Consider the following 17176-nt stretch of genomic DNA (forward strand, 5'->3'; position numbering starts at 1 on the left):
GTTCACGCTATTCCTGAAAAGCTTGCCCAACGTTTACTCGTGTCTGGCCTCTCTGTTGTAGTTACTTGTGTTTATATCGAGCCGGTTCCGTGTTTGGGGGTCTGTGCCGTAAAGCAATTCGTTACTTCGCGAGACCCGAGACTCCCGCGAGAGTGGGCGGCGGGTCGCCGGCAGAAACATATTCCCTTTCTCCGCCAAGATGCGCAAGGGGGAGTTGAAACAACGAACAATCGAACAAAAATGTATAATAGAACCATCGCAATGACTCTTAGCCTGTTATATTAAGGTAAATCAAGCCAAAAAGCTGCATAGTTCCCCTTTCACTCCTGTCTGGTCTCTTTTCTGGTCCATTCTTCTTTTGTTCCACCGACAGTCGCCTCTTGGGTCCCTTATCAGTCGATTGATCCATGATGAATGCAACAATTGCCTCGCAACTGGCTGTTTATATCTAGCCTGTGCCATGTTTGGGGGTGTGTCTGTGCCGTAAAGCATTTTCGAAACTACAATCTGACTACATTTTTGAGGCGCGATTGGATACTTCCGCTGCGTCACACCTGGATTGTGTCGGTCCGAACAGAGCAAGTTGCATATGCACTTTTTCCTTGGAGAGGCGACATGGGGCAATGACACACCCACCAAACGACCCAGAAATGGTTGCAGAACCATCAGAATAACTCTCAACCTGCATAATTAATGTAATTTTGGCTAAAAAAGTTGCATAGTGGGCCTTTAACAGTGTAATATCGATATGTATTTTGTAATTAGCGTTTTATACTTTGACAATGTATATGTTTGTTACTCATGCCAATTAAGCTTTTTTTAGTTTGAATTTGAATTGAATTGATAAAGAGGTTGTACCAAAACGAGTTATTTTTATCCCGTCTATGGATTTTCCTCGACCCCTGAGAACGGTTCTACGTGTGGACCCTAGAGGGCGCAATACCAGTAAAGACTTGTATTTGTGTCTTGAAGCCCCTCCAGCCAACGTGGCCATGCAGAACCAGTTGCCTAGTGACGGAAAACGAGAGACTGAACACTTCCTGTGTTTTGAAGACTTGCAGACAGACAGATGATTGAATAAATCCTATTTGCAATGATGCATACGCGCTTTATCAATTGTACTTATACATACTTAGGAGAGCCATTGCATTTATTTGGACTGTGAATCAACTTTAAGGTCGGTTTCCTAACAGTTTGCGAGGAGTGATGAATAACTATGTGTTCATCAGAGTGGTGGGGAAAGGGAGCTATGGAGAAGTGAACTTGGTGAAACACAGAGCAGATCGGAAACAGGTAAGAACCAAAGATATATCCCTATATATACCTCGAGGATCATTGCTCATCTAGCATCTTCACATTGTAGAATATGCTTAACAACACGCTGTGTTGGCTGACATCTCCCAGACTGGTCAAAAAGTGGAATTATATCCATTAATATAAATAAATATATAAATTGCACTTACATGACAGAACGGTGTCTAGACAGAACAAACCATCTTGGTTTAGGATGAGCTTGAGCTCCAGATGACGTCATCATCAATCATACAGTATCAGACCCATCAATCATACAGTATCAGACCCATCAATCATACAGTATCGGACCAATCAATCATAGAGTATCAGCACCATCAATCATACAGTATCAGACCCATCAATCATACAGTATCAGACCCATCAATCATACAGTATCAGCACCATCAATCATACAGTATCAGACCCATCAATCATACAGTATCAGACCCATCAATCATACAGTATCAGACCCATCAATCATACAGTATCAGCACCATCAATCATACAGTATCAGACCCATCAATCATACAGTATCAGACCCATCAATCATACAGTATCAGCACCATCAATCATAATGATGTGACGACACTGTAGAAATAATTTCGAAAATGGCTTTTAACATGGAATTTACAGATCCAGCATAGCGGTAATACCTGAAAATGTGCCGATCCAACCTGAATCGACATGATTTGCTTCCTCTGGTTCATTGACTGCTCCCTCCCCCCTATCCGCCCGCAGTACGTCATCAAAAAGTTGAACCTGACCAAGTCCACCAAGCGGGAGAGGCGTGCCGCGGAGCAGGAGGCCAAGCTGCTGTCCCAGCTGCGGCACCCCAACATCGTGACCTACCGGGAGTCCTGGGAGGGCGAGGACTGCCAGCTCTACATCGTCATGGGCTTCTGCGAGGGCGGGGACCTCTACCACAGACTCAAGCAGCAGAAGGGGGACCTCCTACCTGAGAGGCAGGTGGTGGAGTGGTTTGTCCAGATTGCCATGGCGCTCCAGGTAGGCTATATCCTAAAGGCCTTTAGGTTGTAGTGTACTTTATACATTACAGTAAAGTGGGTTATTGCATAAACAAAAAACAACAACTCTAAATCACTCCTGTACACCCCTGCTGCATAACTACTACCCCTGCTTTAATAGTACTTTATAAAAAAACGAAAAAGTCAGATAAGATGTGTTTCCTCTAAATATGTTTATAAGCACACTGTCTGATTGAACAGTATCTGCATGAGAAGCACATCCTTCACCGGGACCTTAAGACCCAGAACATCTTCCTGACCAAGACCAACATCATCAAGGTGGGAGACCTGGGCATCGCGAGGGTCCTGGAGAACCAGAACGACATGGCCAGCACCCTGATCGGAACGCCGTACTACATGAGCCCTGAGCTCTTCTCCAATAAACCCTATAATCACAAGGTACACAGGCTGAGGGCGCCCCTTAACTGGGTGCATAAATGTCTTCTTTAATGGGTACACACATTAAGTGTTATTGGGTTATTAAGATATTGTTTGATAAATGTGGATTAGACATATTGTGTATGAATTTTTAGGTTTGTTTCAAAATCTGGATGATTGTCTCTCATACAATATGATGTTTATGTCCCCAGTCAGATGTATGGGCGTTGGGATGCTGTGTGTATGAAATGTCGACACTGAAGCACGCCTTCAATGCCAAGGATATGAACTCGCTGGTTTACCGCATTGTACAAGGGAAGGTAAATAATGTGTTACATATAGTATGTTCAGCTTTAGTTTAGTCTGAATGACAATGCCCAGAAACAGTGATCAAATAGTTTCGAAATGTTGACCAATATATGTTCCCTTATTTCTTCCCTTTTCTCACTCTTTTCTCCCTGCTCCCTCCCCCCCTGGGCTTTGGCGTTAATGAATAACGCAGAGTTAATAATGTAATGCAGCCTGTCACGGTTTGACTATTCATTGTTCATGGTTTCCCTTGGATGTCCCGCCAGCTGCCTCAGATGCCGGGTCAGTACGACCCCCTCCTGGGCGAGCTGATCAGGAGCATGCTGTGCAAGAGGCCGGAGGAGCGTCCCGATGTGAAGCTCATCCTCAGAGAGCCCTACATCAAGAGGCAGATCGCCATGTTCCTGGAGGCCACCAAGGAGTAGGTGGAGCTCTCAACCCGGGATTACTTTTTTCTCTCCTGATGTTACCAAGAATCTATCAGCCATGAATCTCTCTCTTTATTAGTATTATTATTATTATATTTCCTCACTTACTGTAATACATGTTTGTAATCTACAGTTTCTCTGTAAACAATGTAACTTTCTTTCATTCTTTATTTCTTTCCTGTAGTTTTCATTCTTAATTTCTTTCTTCTAATTTGTATAACATCTTTATTTTCTCTATTGCTCTTTCTTTTTCTGCTGTATCAAAATAATGGCCCTGGGGGTCCATCATAGACCGGTTTGTGTACTTTGTGTCACTCTAGGAAAACCGCCAAGTCCAGAAGGAAGGCTGTGGATGGGGCCGGTGACGCCGGTGGCAGCAGGGCAGGGTCAGGTGTCTCCCCTCAGCCAAAGAGACCGCCACAGAGCCCCCCCGGCCCGCCCCTCCCCCGGCCCCCAAGGGTGAGCAGGATACTCCAGGATACTCCAGAATTAGGGCTGGGCGATTAAGCAAATTTTGATCGCGATTTCGATTTTAGCGTCAAACGATCACAACATTTAAATTATCGAGTTTTTCAATTTTCATTTTTTTTTTTTTTATAGAAAGGGCAGAACAGCTGGATACATATCTGTTTATCATTTTAGATTGGAAATTTTTCTTTTGGACCATTTTGTGTATTTTTTTAAGGCGAAATTTCAAAGCTCTGTTTCAAAGTAAAAAATAATCGTTTGAATAATCGTGATTTCAATATTGACCAAAATAATCGTGATTATGATTTTTCCCATAATCGAGCAGCCCTATCCAGAATACTACGAAATACTCCAGAAAAGTAAATTGCTCCATAGAATAATATTAGATTCATAATATATAATTATAATCATAATATAATTCTCTCTATTTTCACTTGCTATTTTAATCCATTCCTAAAATTCCATTTTAGGAATCTGATGTAGATTGTGCCGATGTAAGTTTGTCTTTTCAAGTAACAAAAATGAAGCCCCTGCTCTCCCCAGAGGGACGGCGATCAGAACGGCCACGCCCCCACTCCCCCAGCCCGGTCCCCTTCGCCTGACCCCGCCCCCGAAGCCAGCCCCTTCTCCAGCAGTCTGGCGACCGTCAGCAGCATCACTATTGATATTGAACCCGTGCAGCAGCAGCAGCCGCCGGGCCGAGGGGAGGGGCCGGCGGAGAGCCCAGCCCAGCGGCCCCCTTCGGCAGTGTCCGGCCCCCCCGATGCACCCCGACCCGGCCCCCCCGCGGCCCCCAGGGACCGCAAGCACAAGAGGAAACCAGAGCCGTCCCGGCGGGGAGGGGAGGAGGAGGGCCGGAGCAGGGGGTCGCCCTGCCACTCACACGCTGTGGAGGCCCAAAGCGATAAGCCACCGCCTTCGGCTGCAGATGACAAGGACGACACCATGGAGCTACTGAAAGAATCGGCGTTAGAGAACCCCCCGCTGGGTCCGAGCGCGGCTCTGAGCGCTGCGGGGGTCCACAGCTCTGCAGACGAAGAGAAGGAAGCGGCGGAAAACCCCTCCAATGGCCAAGTGAGTGTGGCCGGTTTGTTGACCGTGGTTATTCAGAACTGAGACTCACCTAAACTCCACCTCTGCCTCTTTAGGAGATCCTAGAATCAACTGAAAAGCTACTGGAGCCATTTCCAGCCATGGTGAGTATTAAGGGATTAAGGAATCTTAATCTCAATATTTGTATATTGAGATTAAGGTTTAGATTGATAAAGTCAAGTTTCATATACAGGTAGTCTTTACCAATTTAAGGAAAACCAATATCGAGGTATTTGTGTTACTTTAGGAACAACATGAAGACCCAAGCCCATCCTCACATCCAGTATCTGGGTGGGGCGGACGGTGTGCTCCGGGGCTCGTGGGTCCTCACTTCTCCATGGAGCCCTCCATGTCCCAGCAGCACAGACAGAGGGAGGACGGACGCATGCTCGTGGATCAGCTCAAGGTACGAGGAGCCCGGGGTTTCACAACATATCTGCCTCGGTACGCTTTGCCTGGGTATGAGTTTTGGACTAAAAAAGGAAAAAAATGTTTTCAAACTATTTTATCGAATAAGAAGTTTCCTACAAGTGAGCGCTGAAAAGTCCACCAAAGCTATCCACCGACATGTACTTGTGTCATGCAATAAGCTCTTGCATCATCAATGCAATGCATTTCAAAAATCCCAGATTCTGTCAAATGCCACAGAAGATAGCATCTATGGATGCATAATTATGCATTCTAAGATTAGGAGGCATTATATTAAAGGTATTGGTCAAATGATCAAACACCATTAAGCATCATAATCTTCGATAGCTTCAATTGCTTTGTGGCAGTGTATGTCATGGCATATATATTAGCATATTCATCTATAATATCTCCATCATTAGTCCAGGGGGCTCTCTGCCAGGCCGCTGCCCCCCCCTCCGGCCCAGACCCCAGCGGGGGACCGGAGGAAGAGGAGCAGGGTGAGCACAGAGAAGAAGAGCCCCACGGCCACCTCCTCGTCGTCCTCCACTCGTCCCTTCGGTGGTGGACTACTGGCACTTCCACAGGTAAGAAGGGCCTTTAAGCTGAGCGGGCCTGGGGCCGCTGGATGGGGGATATTATAACCGTTTTGTTTTTGTTTAGGCGCCCCCTCTGTCGGCCAGAGAGAGGAGAAGGCTGAGGCAGTCCCAGGAACAGGCCATCCAGCCAGGTGAATCACCTTTAATCCACGGGGAAGAATAGAAAGAGAGCCTGAAACGGCTGGTCCAGTAGAGCGCGTCGGCCCGGTAGAAAGCAGGAGGTCAATGGTGGAAAACCCTGTTGGAAATATAACCTGGAGAAGTTAAAACCAAACCTCCTAAGCAGTGTGAGGTTAAGAATCAATAAATGATGAAAACTAGTTTCCAAAAATGCCTTAATCATCCTAATCTTTTGCTATGGATGCTAGAACAATGAATCCCATCCAATAAGTTATCCAGAGTTGTACTTTTTTACCGCTCACGCCGTTGTCTGTCTTCCACAGTAGTCCATGCTGTGAGACGGGCGTCCTACGACGTCACAACCTATCAGAGCAGGCAGCAGGATGTCCGAGCCTGCAGATCGGTCTCTGAGTCCGGCGACCCGCTCGGTCAGGTAGACGTCTACAGATCTTTCCATGTGTGGATGAAGACTTTGATTGACATGATATCTGACAACAGGACTTTCTTAGTCCTTAATAAGTAACCAGTTGTGTTTTCCTCCAGAACGAGCGTCTACATGACCAGCGGTCAGAGGAGGACGACTGCAGCTCGTCCACAAGCTCCACAGAGCGCTCCGAGGGCGATGGCAGAGAAGGGTAAGGGCGGTTAACACAGTGGGAAGGGCTGCAGTGGCTTGCCTCAGGGTTTTTTTTCTCATAGCTTTCATCTCAGGCTAATATTCTGGATTTGGTCAAGACTGGGGTCACCTGGTATGCCAAATGGGAGGTTGGCAACTGGCTGACTTAAAAGCTGTGGAGCAGGGGTCTTCAATAACTTTTCATAGTGGGCCACTTAAAAAAGCAAAACAATAGGCCACTCAACCTCCAGCCCTATCGGCCATTGAGCCACCAAACCTATCAGCTGTAAAACTCCCCCCTTAACAGACCTTCCGATAGTCTTCTTGTTGTTTTGTGTGTTGTTTTACAAAAATGTCATGCACTCAGTTGTATGCGTTTTGAGATTGTACAAACGAAAAGTGATTTACACATCAAATGTATCATAATACTATTATTATTATTTTATTTTTTTCATAACCCAGATATCTCTCTCTCTTACTCACTCACTATCGTGTTCACAAAAGCAGTTATCAGCAAAACTAGGGTCCCCCTCTCTACATTAACATTCTGATTCTGGATCACCAAGTGAAAATATTTTAAGCAAGTAAAGCATACCGGAGATGAGTGGATGAAATACGTTGCCGTTTATTTGACATCAAATCTATGAAATGTTGCATACTAAAATGTTCATAAAAATGTGCAGGCAAAAGGCCTATACAAACCAGATAATTATAAAACATAATCAATTACAAAAATCTTTTCAATTTTACACAACAGGTAGGTTTCAAACATGACCACCATCTAGGTCTACATTGAACATGACCATAGGCACCAAGATATGTACAGCAAAGTGCTTAACTATCCCCGGATAGCTTTAGAAGTCTTCTGTTCTTGTGAGAACTGGCAAAATGTTTTACAAAATCATTCATGTTGGGGTATGTGCCCTCCTTGATTCCATACTAAGTATGCCAAGGTGACTTAACCTCTCATCAGCCATGTTGTCCTGAGGTGGTTTTTAATCAGTTTCAAAAGCAGAGAAACTTCTCTCAAAGGACGCAGTACTGACTGGAATAACAACTGCAATTTTACAAAGTCTGAATAACTTGTGGAAAACATCTTTATAAGGTTCGAGAAACACCACAAAATCAAGTAGAATAGATGGTCTGTCTACTCCACATTTCTCTCTCCTCTGGAGAAGCCGTCTGCTTTGGTGAACCTCATGTGTGAGGTCTTCTGAATCTGACTCAAATGTCCGTGCAAATGCAAACAGAGGCTCCTCTTTCAAGAATGTTGAACGCCTGGTAAAGCAGAGCAGCTGCTTTACCAGGCAGTGATGTGCCAGAGAGGATGCTCTCAATGGTGCAACTGTAAAAGTTTGTGAGAGTTTTTCCAGACATGCCAAACTAATTGAGTCTCCTCAAGAATATAGGTGCTTCTGACCATTTTTCACCGCTGAGTCGGCCTGGACCGGGTGAGGTCATCTTTGATTAACACATGGAGGAACTTGAAGCAAGAGACTCTCTCTAAATCAGCTCAATCAATGTATATGGCGGCCCGACCCGGCCCGAGGATAGTGGTGGGAAATATTGGCCCGGGTTGGGTCGGGCTCGGGCTCGGGCAGAGAATCTAAACTCTATGTTTCATTGGTATTGCAGGCAAATGTTGGGGCCCTTAATGGGAGTTCATTTGGGCTCACAGGCCCAAAAAGGTTGGAACCACCACTCAGCTAGGATTTTTTGAATCAGACATTTACGATATTTTTCCTCCTTCATTCCTTCTAAGCAGGAAGACTGAATCTACCGACATGCATGATCTGGTTCAGATGATGACGCAGACATTACGAATGGATGGCCGAGAACGTGTTAACGACATCATGTGCGAAAGCACTGCCTTGCCAGAGTTTAAACTCAACAGGAAGTACAGGGACACGCTGGTGCTTCACGGGAAGGCTTGGGACCAAACCGACTTTCCACTCAATGATTTACCATCGGGTAAGCTGGATGCTTTCTTTATTCTCATGCCCTCACATGTGTTGTGTTGTAGTCAGCAAAGTATTTGATTTAATGGAGCATGGTAATGGGACACAGGCACACAGGCAGCAATTCAAAATAGTCTTCAGAGAGACAATGGGCTGACATGATTACATGAAGGGAAATGTTCACATCCTGGGCAGGAACAAGAAAGGATTCCAGGTCTGATATTACCAAAACACAGGTGAGTCGACAGAACGTCATGAGTCATGGATTGGTTGTGGCTGACAGGAGAGGCCAAGTTTATTTGCAATACACTATCGGGGAGTGGACATGTCTGCAAGAATAGAGAGAGAAGTCAGGAGATTTCATTTGTACAGAAGAAGGGAGCTATCTCTAAGTGCAAGAATAGGTGCCTTTTACAGATGCCTTCTAACTAGAAGTAAAGTAAAAAAGGTCATCTCATTTTGTGATATTATTATAGGGATCCCTTTTTCTGAGACATGTCAACTATAACTAACTGCTTTTTTTTTGGTTAAATGAGCAGGTACATTGGGGCTTGAACCTGAAAGTAAAGTTAAAATGTCACTGTTGTAGGCACCACCTCAGGGCCGGCAAAGATTCGGAGGGCCATCGAGTACCTGAGGACGGATGTTGTGAAGGGCCTGGGGGTCAAGTTGCTGGACAAAGTCCTGGAGCTCATGGATGAGGAGGATGACCACAAACGACAAGTAGGGACTGGAACCAAGCAGCTCATATGACACGCCGCCGACAAACCGTCACGAACACCTACACTTATACTAAGTATTGTATATAAGTAGCATACCTAAATTCATGTTTTAATTTAAATCCCTTGAAGTTTGCCTTTGTATTAAATAACGGGGTGTTAAGATGGGGTTCAATTGGTTGACTTTTGCGTGTACCGTTTAAAAACATAATGGAGAATGTAGTCCTCTCAATTATTTTATATACCCCGATGTCAATCAATCACAATTCAAATATTTGAACTATTTTCTCACAGGTGTGCCTTCGCGAACAAATGGGAGAAGAGAAGTACCTAGCCTATGCTGTGATGGTGAGGCAGCTGAAGTTCTTTGAAGACATTTCCTTCAAGGGATGAAAAACAAAATCTATCCATGTCTAACCTAAGATGATGTTGTGTAGTTGTTCCTATGTTCAAGATGTGTAACTGTTATCTAATATTTTTTTAAATTGTATCCCATTTTTTGCACAACTTCTGAGATATGTTTAGTATTATAACTATGCAACGATTATGAATCTTTCGATTGTTTTTGGTAGAGTGTCAACTTCAGCAATATGTGCTACTATAAAGTTTAGAATTTTATAATTAAGGCTGGAATGCAAGCTATTGTCCGAATGCTTTACCTTTTAATGAAGGGCATAGATCACGTTTGTGCTGCTTTTCAAGTTATGTAGGTGTTCTGTGATTATCTACAAGTCTCACAAGAGTCAAATAAACTTTAGGAATTTGTTACCTTATTCCTATTAAGAATGCAACTAAACACATTTACATGCTGAAAACTTTGCAGCAATAACACCTTGGGGTATTTTCTTTATATGTATTTCTCCATCATCCAAGCAGTAGTGGGCCAAAACGACTAAACAAGCACAAGGGGTTGGTTGGATGGGTAGACAAAACTCACCTGCCAGCCATCATTGATCTGTTAGCCAAGAAACGTGGGGCGCCAACTAGAGGGTTATTCTGAGCTTTTCAGTTGTCAATTGAGAACTCTTTTCTTCCACCTGTGGTGGAGCTATGATAATGCTGTATGTGTGAATGTGACGGACAGTCAGAGTTGGTCAATGTGGCCCGGGGAAGGGAAGTCTGGGGCCCCTGCTAGAGCGGCTGGCCCTCACGACCCGACCCTGGATGAGCGGATTGGAAGATGAGGATGAGCCAAGATGGACTCCCGGAGAAAGTCAGGGAAGAGCGCTGCTCTGTCAGAGATGTGCCTCAGCTCATTTCACTCTTTAATACGAAAGCTGGTGGTAGATATGGCATTTTGACCAAATTAAACGACAATTATAGCTATTCATATCTAGAGCTCCTTTAAGATCTGTATATTATTAAAATCATAATACAATTGAATAGGGATACTTTACTCAAATATTTTCAGTCATGGATTTATTAATTTTGACAGACAGTTCATCACCAAGTGACTAACATTGTAACAAAGTCCACCTTCAAATGTGAATCAAAATATCATCCCTTACAAAATCACACCAAACCAATGTATCGGGGGCCATCGGGTGGGGAGGTATTACTTGTGCTTCTTCTTCTTGAGGGATTCTGGTTTGGGAGCGGGCTCCACAGGGCTCTCTGGTAGAGCCGGCTGCCAAGCCAGAGGGCTCCTCCTGTACATCGGCCACGGAGGCAGGGTCAGCTGAAAGGAGAACAGAGGTACATTTTATAGGTAGAATGAGGTTCTTCCTCATTTCAATTATTGGTTGGTTTAAATATTGTAAAATACTTTGTAATATGTGGCTCGAAATGTTGCATCTTCAAATAAGTTTGGGGTTGAAGAGACTACATTTAAATAGACAAGGGAAAATAACTTACCACACAAGATATAGCAAAACCAGCCAATACTATATAAACCGTCCAGCCAAACTGTTCAATAACCAGACCATAGACAAACCCGATTACCTGGAGGACAACCCATAAGCATAAGGATTAATCATTCAATGCATGCACACATCAGGAATGCAGGTGTTAATATAGGTTTCTTACCGCAGATACAAGCACTATTCCCTGGAAGATCTGCTCAGCCAACTTCTGGCCTTTATAGTCCTGGAAGTTAATACATAATATTTGGTATGAAACAAGCACAGCAAATCGTAGCTCACAAATAAATTGATACAGCCATGAAAAATAGTTTTGGCTCTTTGCTAGATTTTTATGATCATGGGAATCATACAAAAGTGGCATGCGTCCCAGAAACATTGAAATATGGTCAAATATATATGGTTTATAGATATATAGATGAATAACTATCGACACATGGAGCAGAATGATGTTTGCACGGTGCAGAACGAGCAACCAAAGAAAGATAGGAATGTATTCACCATTGGTAAAGTGTACTTAGCTATGCTTAATGAATTTATGTATAATGAATGTATTTGATCATCTAAATATTAATAGTAGAGTCTGCTTTGTTTAAACAAAAATGAGATACAAAAAAGCATGGTAAGTACTATACTCTTTAGAGCAAAAATAATATGGATCTAGATATTTGAGCAGATATAACATTCAGGAGCACTTGAAAACGTACCATATGCGTTGGAATGGAGTTGAATTTTGAAAACATAGCGATGAATTATAACAACAGTTCTCGCAAAAATATATTTTACTTCCGGTGTCCAAACGATACGTATAACTGTGTGCAGGACCAACGAAAACCAGAACTGCGCAGGTTCGCCGATCGTTTAACTATTCGGATTGGCTGAGGATGCGTACAAAGCATGACAAAAACGGCTAAAGCATAGGTCCATGGGCTGAAGCCACTCCGTTTAGCTAGAGGTCTGTGGTGGCTGGTCCGCTTCCTCGGGTCGTCCGATAGACTGCCCAACATGAGCACAACTTACGTATTAAAATATAAATTCTGACCAGATTCAAAATAATATTAAAACATGTAAATATACAATATCTACCTCATTCTGAATTACCTCATGTTCATATTACATACAACAGCTGTAATCATTAATATTTATAGCAGGCAAGGATATAGCCATATATTACTGCAGTTTTGGAATAAGCCTGAGGTTGAGTTGGCACTTGGCAGCATAGACATCTTGGCAGTGTTTGCTTTGTGCGTCTGTTTATATTTTAGTCAAACGGGAGCATGTGAACCATACCAATCATACATTTAGTTGGGCCAGTTTTAATTTAATTTAGCCATCTTTTATCGGCTAATTTCTGTGCGCGATGCAGATACTAGCTTCGCAACAGGCGATCCACGGTTTGGTGAAATATAATATCATAATATAATATAACTGCACTAGTTTTTCATCCTACTGATCACGAGTAAGGGGTAATGAACTGTTTACATCATGACATTGAGGAGAGGTAAGTTAAGACCGTAAAGTGTTTTTTTTACTTTTAGTTTTAGTTTCCACGTTTAAAATCAATGTATTGGAGCAATTTTAACTTCTTAGTAAGGATTGTGTCAGATTAACCCTCATAGGGTGTTCGTTTTTTTGTTACACAGGAGGTGCTGCTGGACCCATTGCCTTTTAATTCAACATAATCAAGCTTTTTTTTTTTAAATACTCACCAGATGGTTACTTCATCCCAATTGCAAGTAATATAAACAACACATATGTTAAATTTGTTCACTTTACCTTTGTTAAATCACATTTATGAATAGAGACGCCCCTCGTTTTTGTTTCTTTTAGTATTAAAATCATCATTGAAAATGTTTTCTGATTTATGTTCCTCACAGAAAATGAGCCAAAGCCAATGAATCTTAGTTCAAAAAAAATAATTATTTGTATCACTTTTATAAAGCTAAAAACTGAAAACGGGTCCCACAGACCTGAACACTTTATAAGGGTTAAACACATGGGTTCATTCAAAATGTCTTTACTCCCCAACCCAATGTAACATTATTTACGGCTGTATTTTCTTCAGTTTACATGTGGTTTTGTCTTTCAGTGAATGTGGTGATTCTGGTGCTGCTGGTAGTCGCCTTCTTGATTGTAATTCAACGAAATCTCTTAAATCTTAATGACTTTTTAAAGAAAGAAACTCCAGGTATGTTTTATGTGTGGCCATTAGAACTTGTGTGTTCAATGTGCTGATTCTGTCTTCTAAGTTGTTTTGTGTTTTCTATGCGGTAGGCTACTCTCATGTCCATGATGATGATGATGATCGAATTCAACTGTTATCATTTCATATTCTCTAGATTCAGTTTCTGGGGTGATCCTTCCCTTTGAATCGGACGTGTCCCCTAGTGTCAGAGCAGACTCAATAAGGACAGGGGATGAGATCCCTGTTGTCATCACTGCCTCTGAGGAGAGACTGGGTGCTGTGGTGGCTGCAATCAACAGCATCCATCAGAACACCAAAGCCAACGTGGTGTTCAACATAGTGGCCCTCAACGACACAGTGGATCATCTACAGTGAGACAAAACACAAACGTGCAGTAGGCCTACTGTCATGCCAATACTATCTAGGTCAACCGAACGATTGTTTTTCTAAAAACGACTAACATTGGCATAAATAGCTTGCATGTTTGGCTTGGCATTAATCCTTTGTATCTGTCTTCAGGGAGTGGTTGAGTAGGACCAGGCTCAACCATGTCAAGTACAAAATAACCGTTTTCAAACCTGATGTCCTAAATGGCAAGATATCAAAAGATCCAAAGAGACTGGAAACCGTGAAACCGGTAACACATTCACTCTTACTAAAGACAATGGGAACTGATTGAATCCACTTTTTCTTTTAAAGCAAACTTTATGTTATCCCAGTTAACGTTTGCTAGGTTTTATCTGCCCTTCTACTTACCTGAAGCTGAGAAAGCCATCTATCTAGACGATGATGTCATTGTGCAAGGTAAAAGACAGTGAATGATTCCTTATTTATGCCTTAATTCTCTTGTTACCTTGCTTTCGTACTCAAGGGTTCATAATAGAACTGCCATTTCTTATTTCACAAATTATCCGCTAAAATCCGCAACAGTTTATCAAGTACCAGAAATATCATTAGTCCAAATAGAAATCCTGTTCAAGAGCTGTGCTCTGCTTCGTAATAACTGCATCTTACATATGATCTTTGTCTTTAGGAGATATTAAAGACCTTTATGAAACCAGCTTGAAACCGGGACACGCAGCAGCCTTTTCAGATGACTGTGATTCAGCCTCCACCAAGGGCATCGTACACGGGGCTGGGAACCAGGTGAGGACACACCCGACGGCCGGTAAACCCCTCCGGCACTCCTTAACCCACCCCTCACTGAACTGAACCGTGTCCATCAGAATTACTACATCGGCTTCCTGGACTTCAAGAAGGAAGCCGTCAAGAAGCTGGGGATGAGGGCCAAGACGTGCTCCTTCAACCCCGGGGTCATCGTGGCGAACCTCACCGAGTGGAGGAACCAGAACATCTCCGGCCAGCTGGAGCACTGGATGGAGCTCAACGCACAGTGAGTCTAACAGGTGCTCCTGTCTGGCTTGGTTGGGACAAGATGGCGTTCGTTTTGGGATCATTTCCGAGTGTTGAAGCGTGCTTATAGCGACACTTTGGGTAGGGTTGTCCATCAAATACCTCGATGAGGATTGCATTTACCTCTTCTTCAAGTGGTTTGGGAAAAAATGTGTTAGACTTGCACTGATTGTGTCATTGCAACACATTTTGATTTTATTTGGCTATGCACAAAAAAAAGCAACGCAAAAATTCTGCTTTGTGTGGCAAGCTTTGCATTACTGCGCAATTGTGCAACCGTAATTGCTTAAGGTTGAATTCTAAAGTATTTTCAGGAGTGAATCTAATGAATGAATCGAATGCCGATGGGTTTTCCAGGCAGGATCTTTACAGCAACACATTGGCAGACAGCATCACCACCCCTCCACTTCTTATCGTGTTCTATAAACATCACTCCTCCATCGACCCCATGTGGCACGTCAGGCACCTTGGTAAGTACTTCAGCCACTGACGAGAAACAATCTGTGTTCAACTTCACTGGCTTTTCTACTGAATAAACTACTTTATTTTCAGAACATTCAGATTGACCTAGACAAATGTTGCTGTCCATCACTAGTCTACTAAATTAAAGATGAAAGGCTCTCTGCCACAGGCCCATATTGTGATCAAATATTACACTCCACCCCACTACTTTTACATTCAATCCTAGTTAAAGGACACCTTACATTAATACACTATAAGACTGTGCTAAACACGATTATTGTGTCCCTAATTGATATCTCTGAGTGACACAAGGTACTCATCTTGCTTCTGGAAACATTGGACCCGAAGCTTGTATGTGTTTTAATTATGTTTGTATTATAATTGATAATGCCTCATTTGCATTCCTTCTTAAATGTTTTATATTGTTTTATATATGCATGTGTGTGTATTTATATATATATATATGTAGTGTGCTGTCTATGTGGACCTTCCTGTGTCTTGAATAAAGTTATAATAATAATAATATATTGTGTATTTAATATACTGCATATTTAAGGCTCCACAGGGGCTGGCCCGCGATACTCGGCCCAGTTTGTGAAGGCAGCAAAGCTCCTCCACTGGAACGGACATTACAAGCCCTGGGGGGTGAAGTCAGCCTACTCTGACGTCTGGGAGAGGTGGTACATCCCGGACCCCACAGGGAAGTTCAGTCCTCTTCGCAGACACTCGGGAGAGTAACGCCTAGGGCTACGCACGATGAATGACCTGCTCTAGCAAAGTGACCATGGCTGAGGAAATCTCAGGAATAACGTTCATTTGTGGGTTAGTTGCCCCTCATACATGCCATGGACCTCATTTAGAAAACCATAGACATGCATTGATGAATCATAATCAACCAATTGGGAGTTGCGACATGTGGACGCCCATAACAACCGTAAATGGTCAACTCATCCAGAATGTTCATATATCTGGATCAGCGTTACCGGACATACTAGAACCCCCAGCACACTACATCATTAACCTGCTGTCATGGCTTCAGTTACCAAATCATTTAGTCTAATAGACCTGAGGTATTGTCCGTATGTCCGACTTCTACACAAGGCCCCTGTCACATATTGCCTTCCATTCATGATTCATCCACTTTCTTCACTCAGTTTTTAAATGAATGCTGTGTTTTTTAGCACTACATAGTGGACTATGGGTGTTTATCTCCTTGTCTAAAGCCTCAAACTCTTAAAGATATTTATCATGCTATATCAATCCTATGCTTTTGTAGAATGACAAAGGGATTAGTGTTGAAGAAACAACTGTCCAATCAGCAACCAGTCCTTATCCACCAGTAATGCCACTATATTCTTAAATAGCCAAATTATCAGAATGTCATTAAATCTATTGGGACCAATTTCATGAAGGAATTGCAGTAGTTGGGTGTCCTTGCAGCTTTGTTACCCATTTTGTATTTATCCACAATATCTTGTATCAGCTGACATTTGATTTCATGCGAGTGGAAACGTTACATACGAGTGGAAATACCTTTTGTAGTTGGCTGTTCTGAAAAATGGACATTTGTAACTTGAATTTTTTACTGCCTTCATGAACATTTCTTTGAAAGAATAACCAGGTGGTCATTTCATGGATTTAAAGTAGGCAAACCACTAACCAGACCACCAGCAACAGGAAATGTGCACAGAATTAGTTTACAAACCATTGATATCAACTCTGTTCTTGTAGCATTTATCAAAAACTGTTGTACCCATTATTTTGTTTACTTGCTTCAATAAAGTAACAATTTCTAGATATTTTTTTTTATAGATTCTTTCTCCCACCTACACTTCTGAAAGATG

At 42.7% G+C, this 17176-nt stretch overlaps 3 protein-coding genes across 3 annotated transcripts; 2 read left to right on the forward strand and 1 right to left on the reverse strand.

Moving 5' to 3' along the window:
* The first annotated feature begins 1013 nt into the window (after positions 1-1013).
* Positions 1014-10178, forward strand: nek4 (NIMA-related kinase 4). Its single transcript, XM_060055148.1, has 16 exons — positions 1014-1293; positions 2032-2298; positions 2520-2717; positions 2909-3016; positions 3272-3426; positions 3754-3892; positions 4445-4975; positions 5050-5172; positions 5241-5399; positions 5824-5988; positions 6065-6131; positions 6444-6553; positions 6664-6755; positions 8502-8707; positions 9284-9417; positions 9708-10178. Exons 1-16 carry the CDS (start codon positions 1207-1209, stop codon positions 9804-9806), a joined length of 2640 nt encoding a protein of 879 aa, XP_059911131.1. The 5' UTR covers positions 1014-1206; the 3' UTR covers positions 9807-10178.
* A 639-nt stretch (positions 10179-10817) lies between these two features.
* On the reverse strand, positions 10818-12245 carry spcs1 (signal peptidase complex subunit 1). Its single transcript, XM_060056413.1, has 4 exons — positions 11980-12245; positions 11439-11498; positions 11268-11354; positions 10818-11091 (listed from the first exon to the last, which is right to left on the reverse strand). Exons 1-4 carry the CDS (start codon positions 12013-12015, stop codon positions 10969-10971), a joined length of 306 nt encoding a protein of 101 aa, XP_059912396.1. The 5' UTR covers positions 12016-12245; the 3' UTR covers positions 10818-10968.
* A 201-nt stretch (positions 12246-12446) lies between these two features.
* On the forward strand, positions 12447-17129 carry glt8d1 (glycosyltransferase 8 domain containing 1). Its single transcript, XM_060056140.1, has 9 exons — positions 12447-12773; positions 13362-13460; positions 13612-13828; positions 13977-14094; positions 14177-14261; positions 14491-14603; positions 14684-14850; positions 15228-15340; positions 15889-17129. The coding sequence occupies exons 1-9, from the start codon at positions 12758-12760 to the stop codon at positions 16068-16070; spliced, it is 1110 nt and encodes a 369-aa protein (XP_059912123.1). The 5' UTR covers positions 12447-12757; the 3' UTR covers positions 16071-17129.
* The last annotated feature ends 47 nt before the right edge of the window (positions 17130-17176 follow it).

Source organism: Gadus macrocephalus, chromosome 1 (genome assembly GCF_031168955.1).
Source record: "Gadus macrocephalus chromosome 1, ASM3116895v1".
NCBI lineage: Eukaryota > Metazoa > Chordata > Actinopteri > Gadiformes > Gadidae > Gadus > Gadus macrocephalus.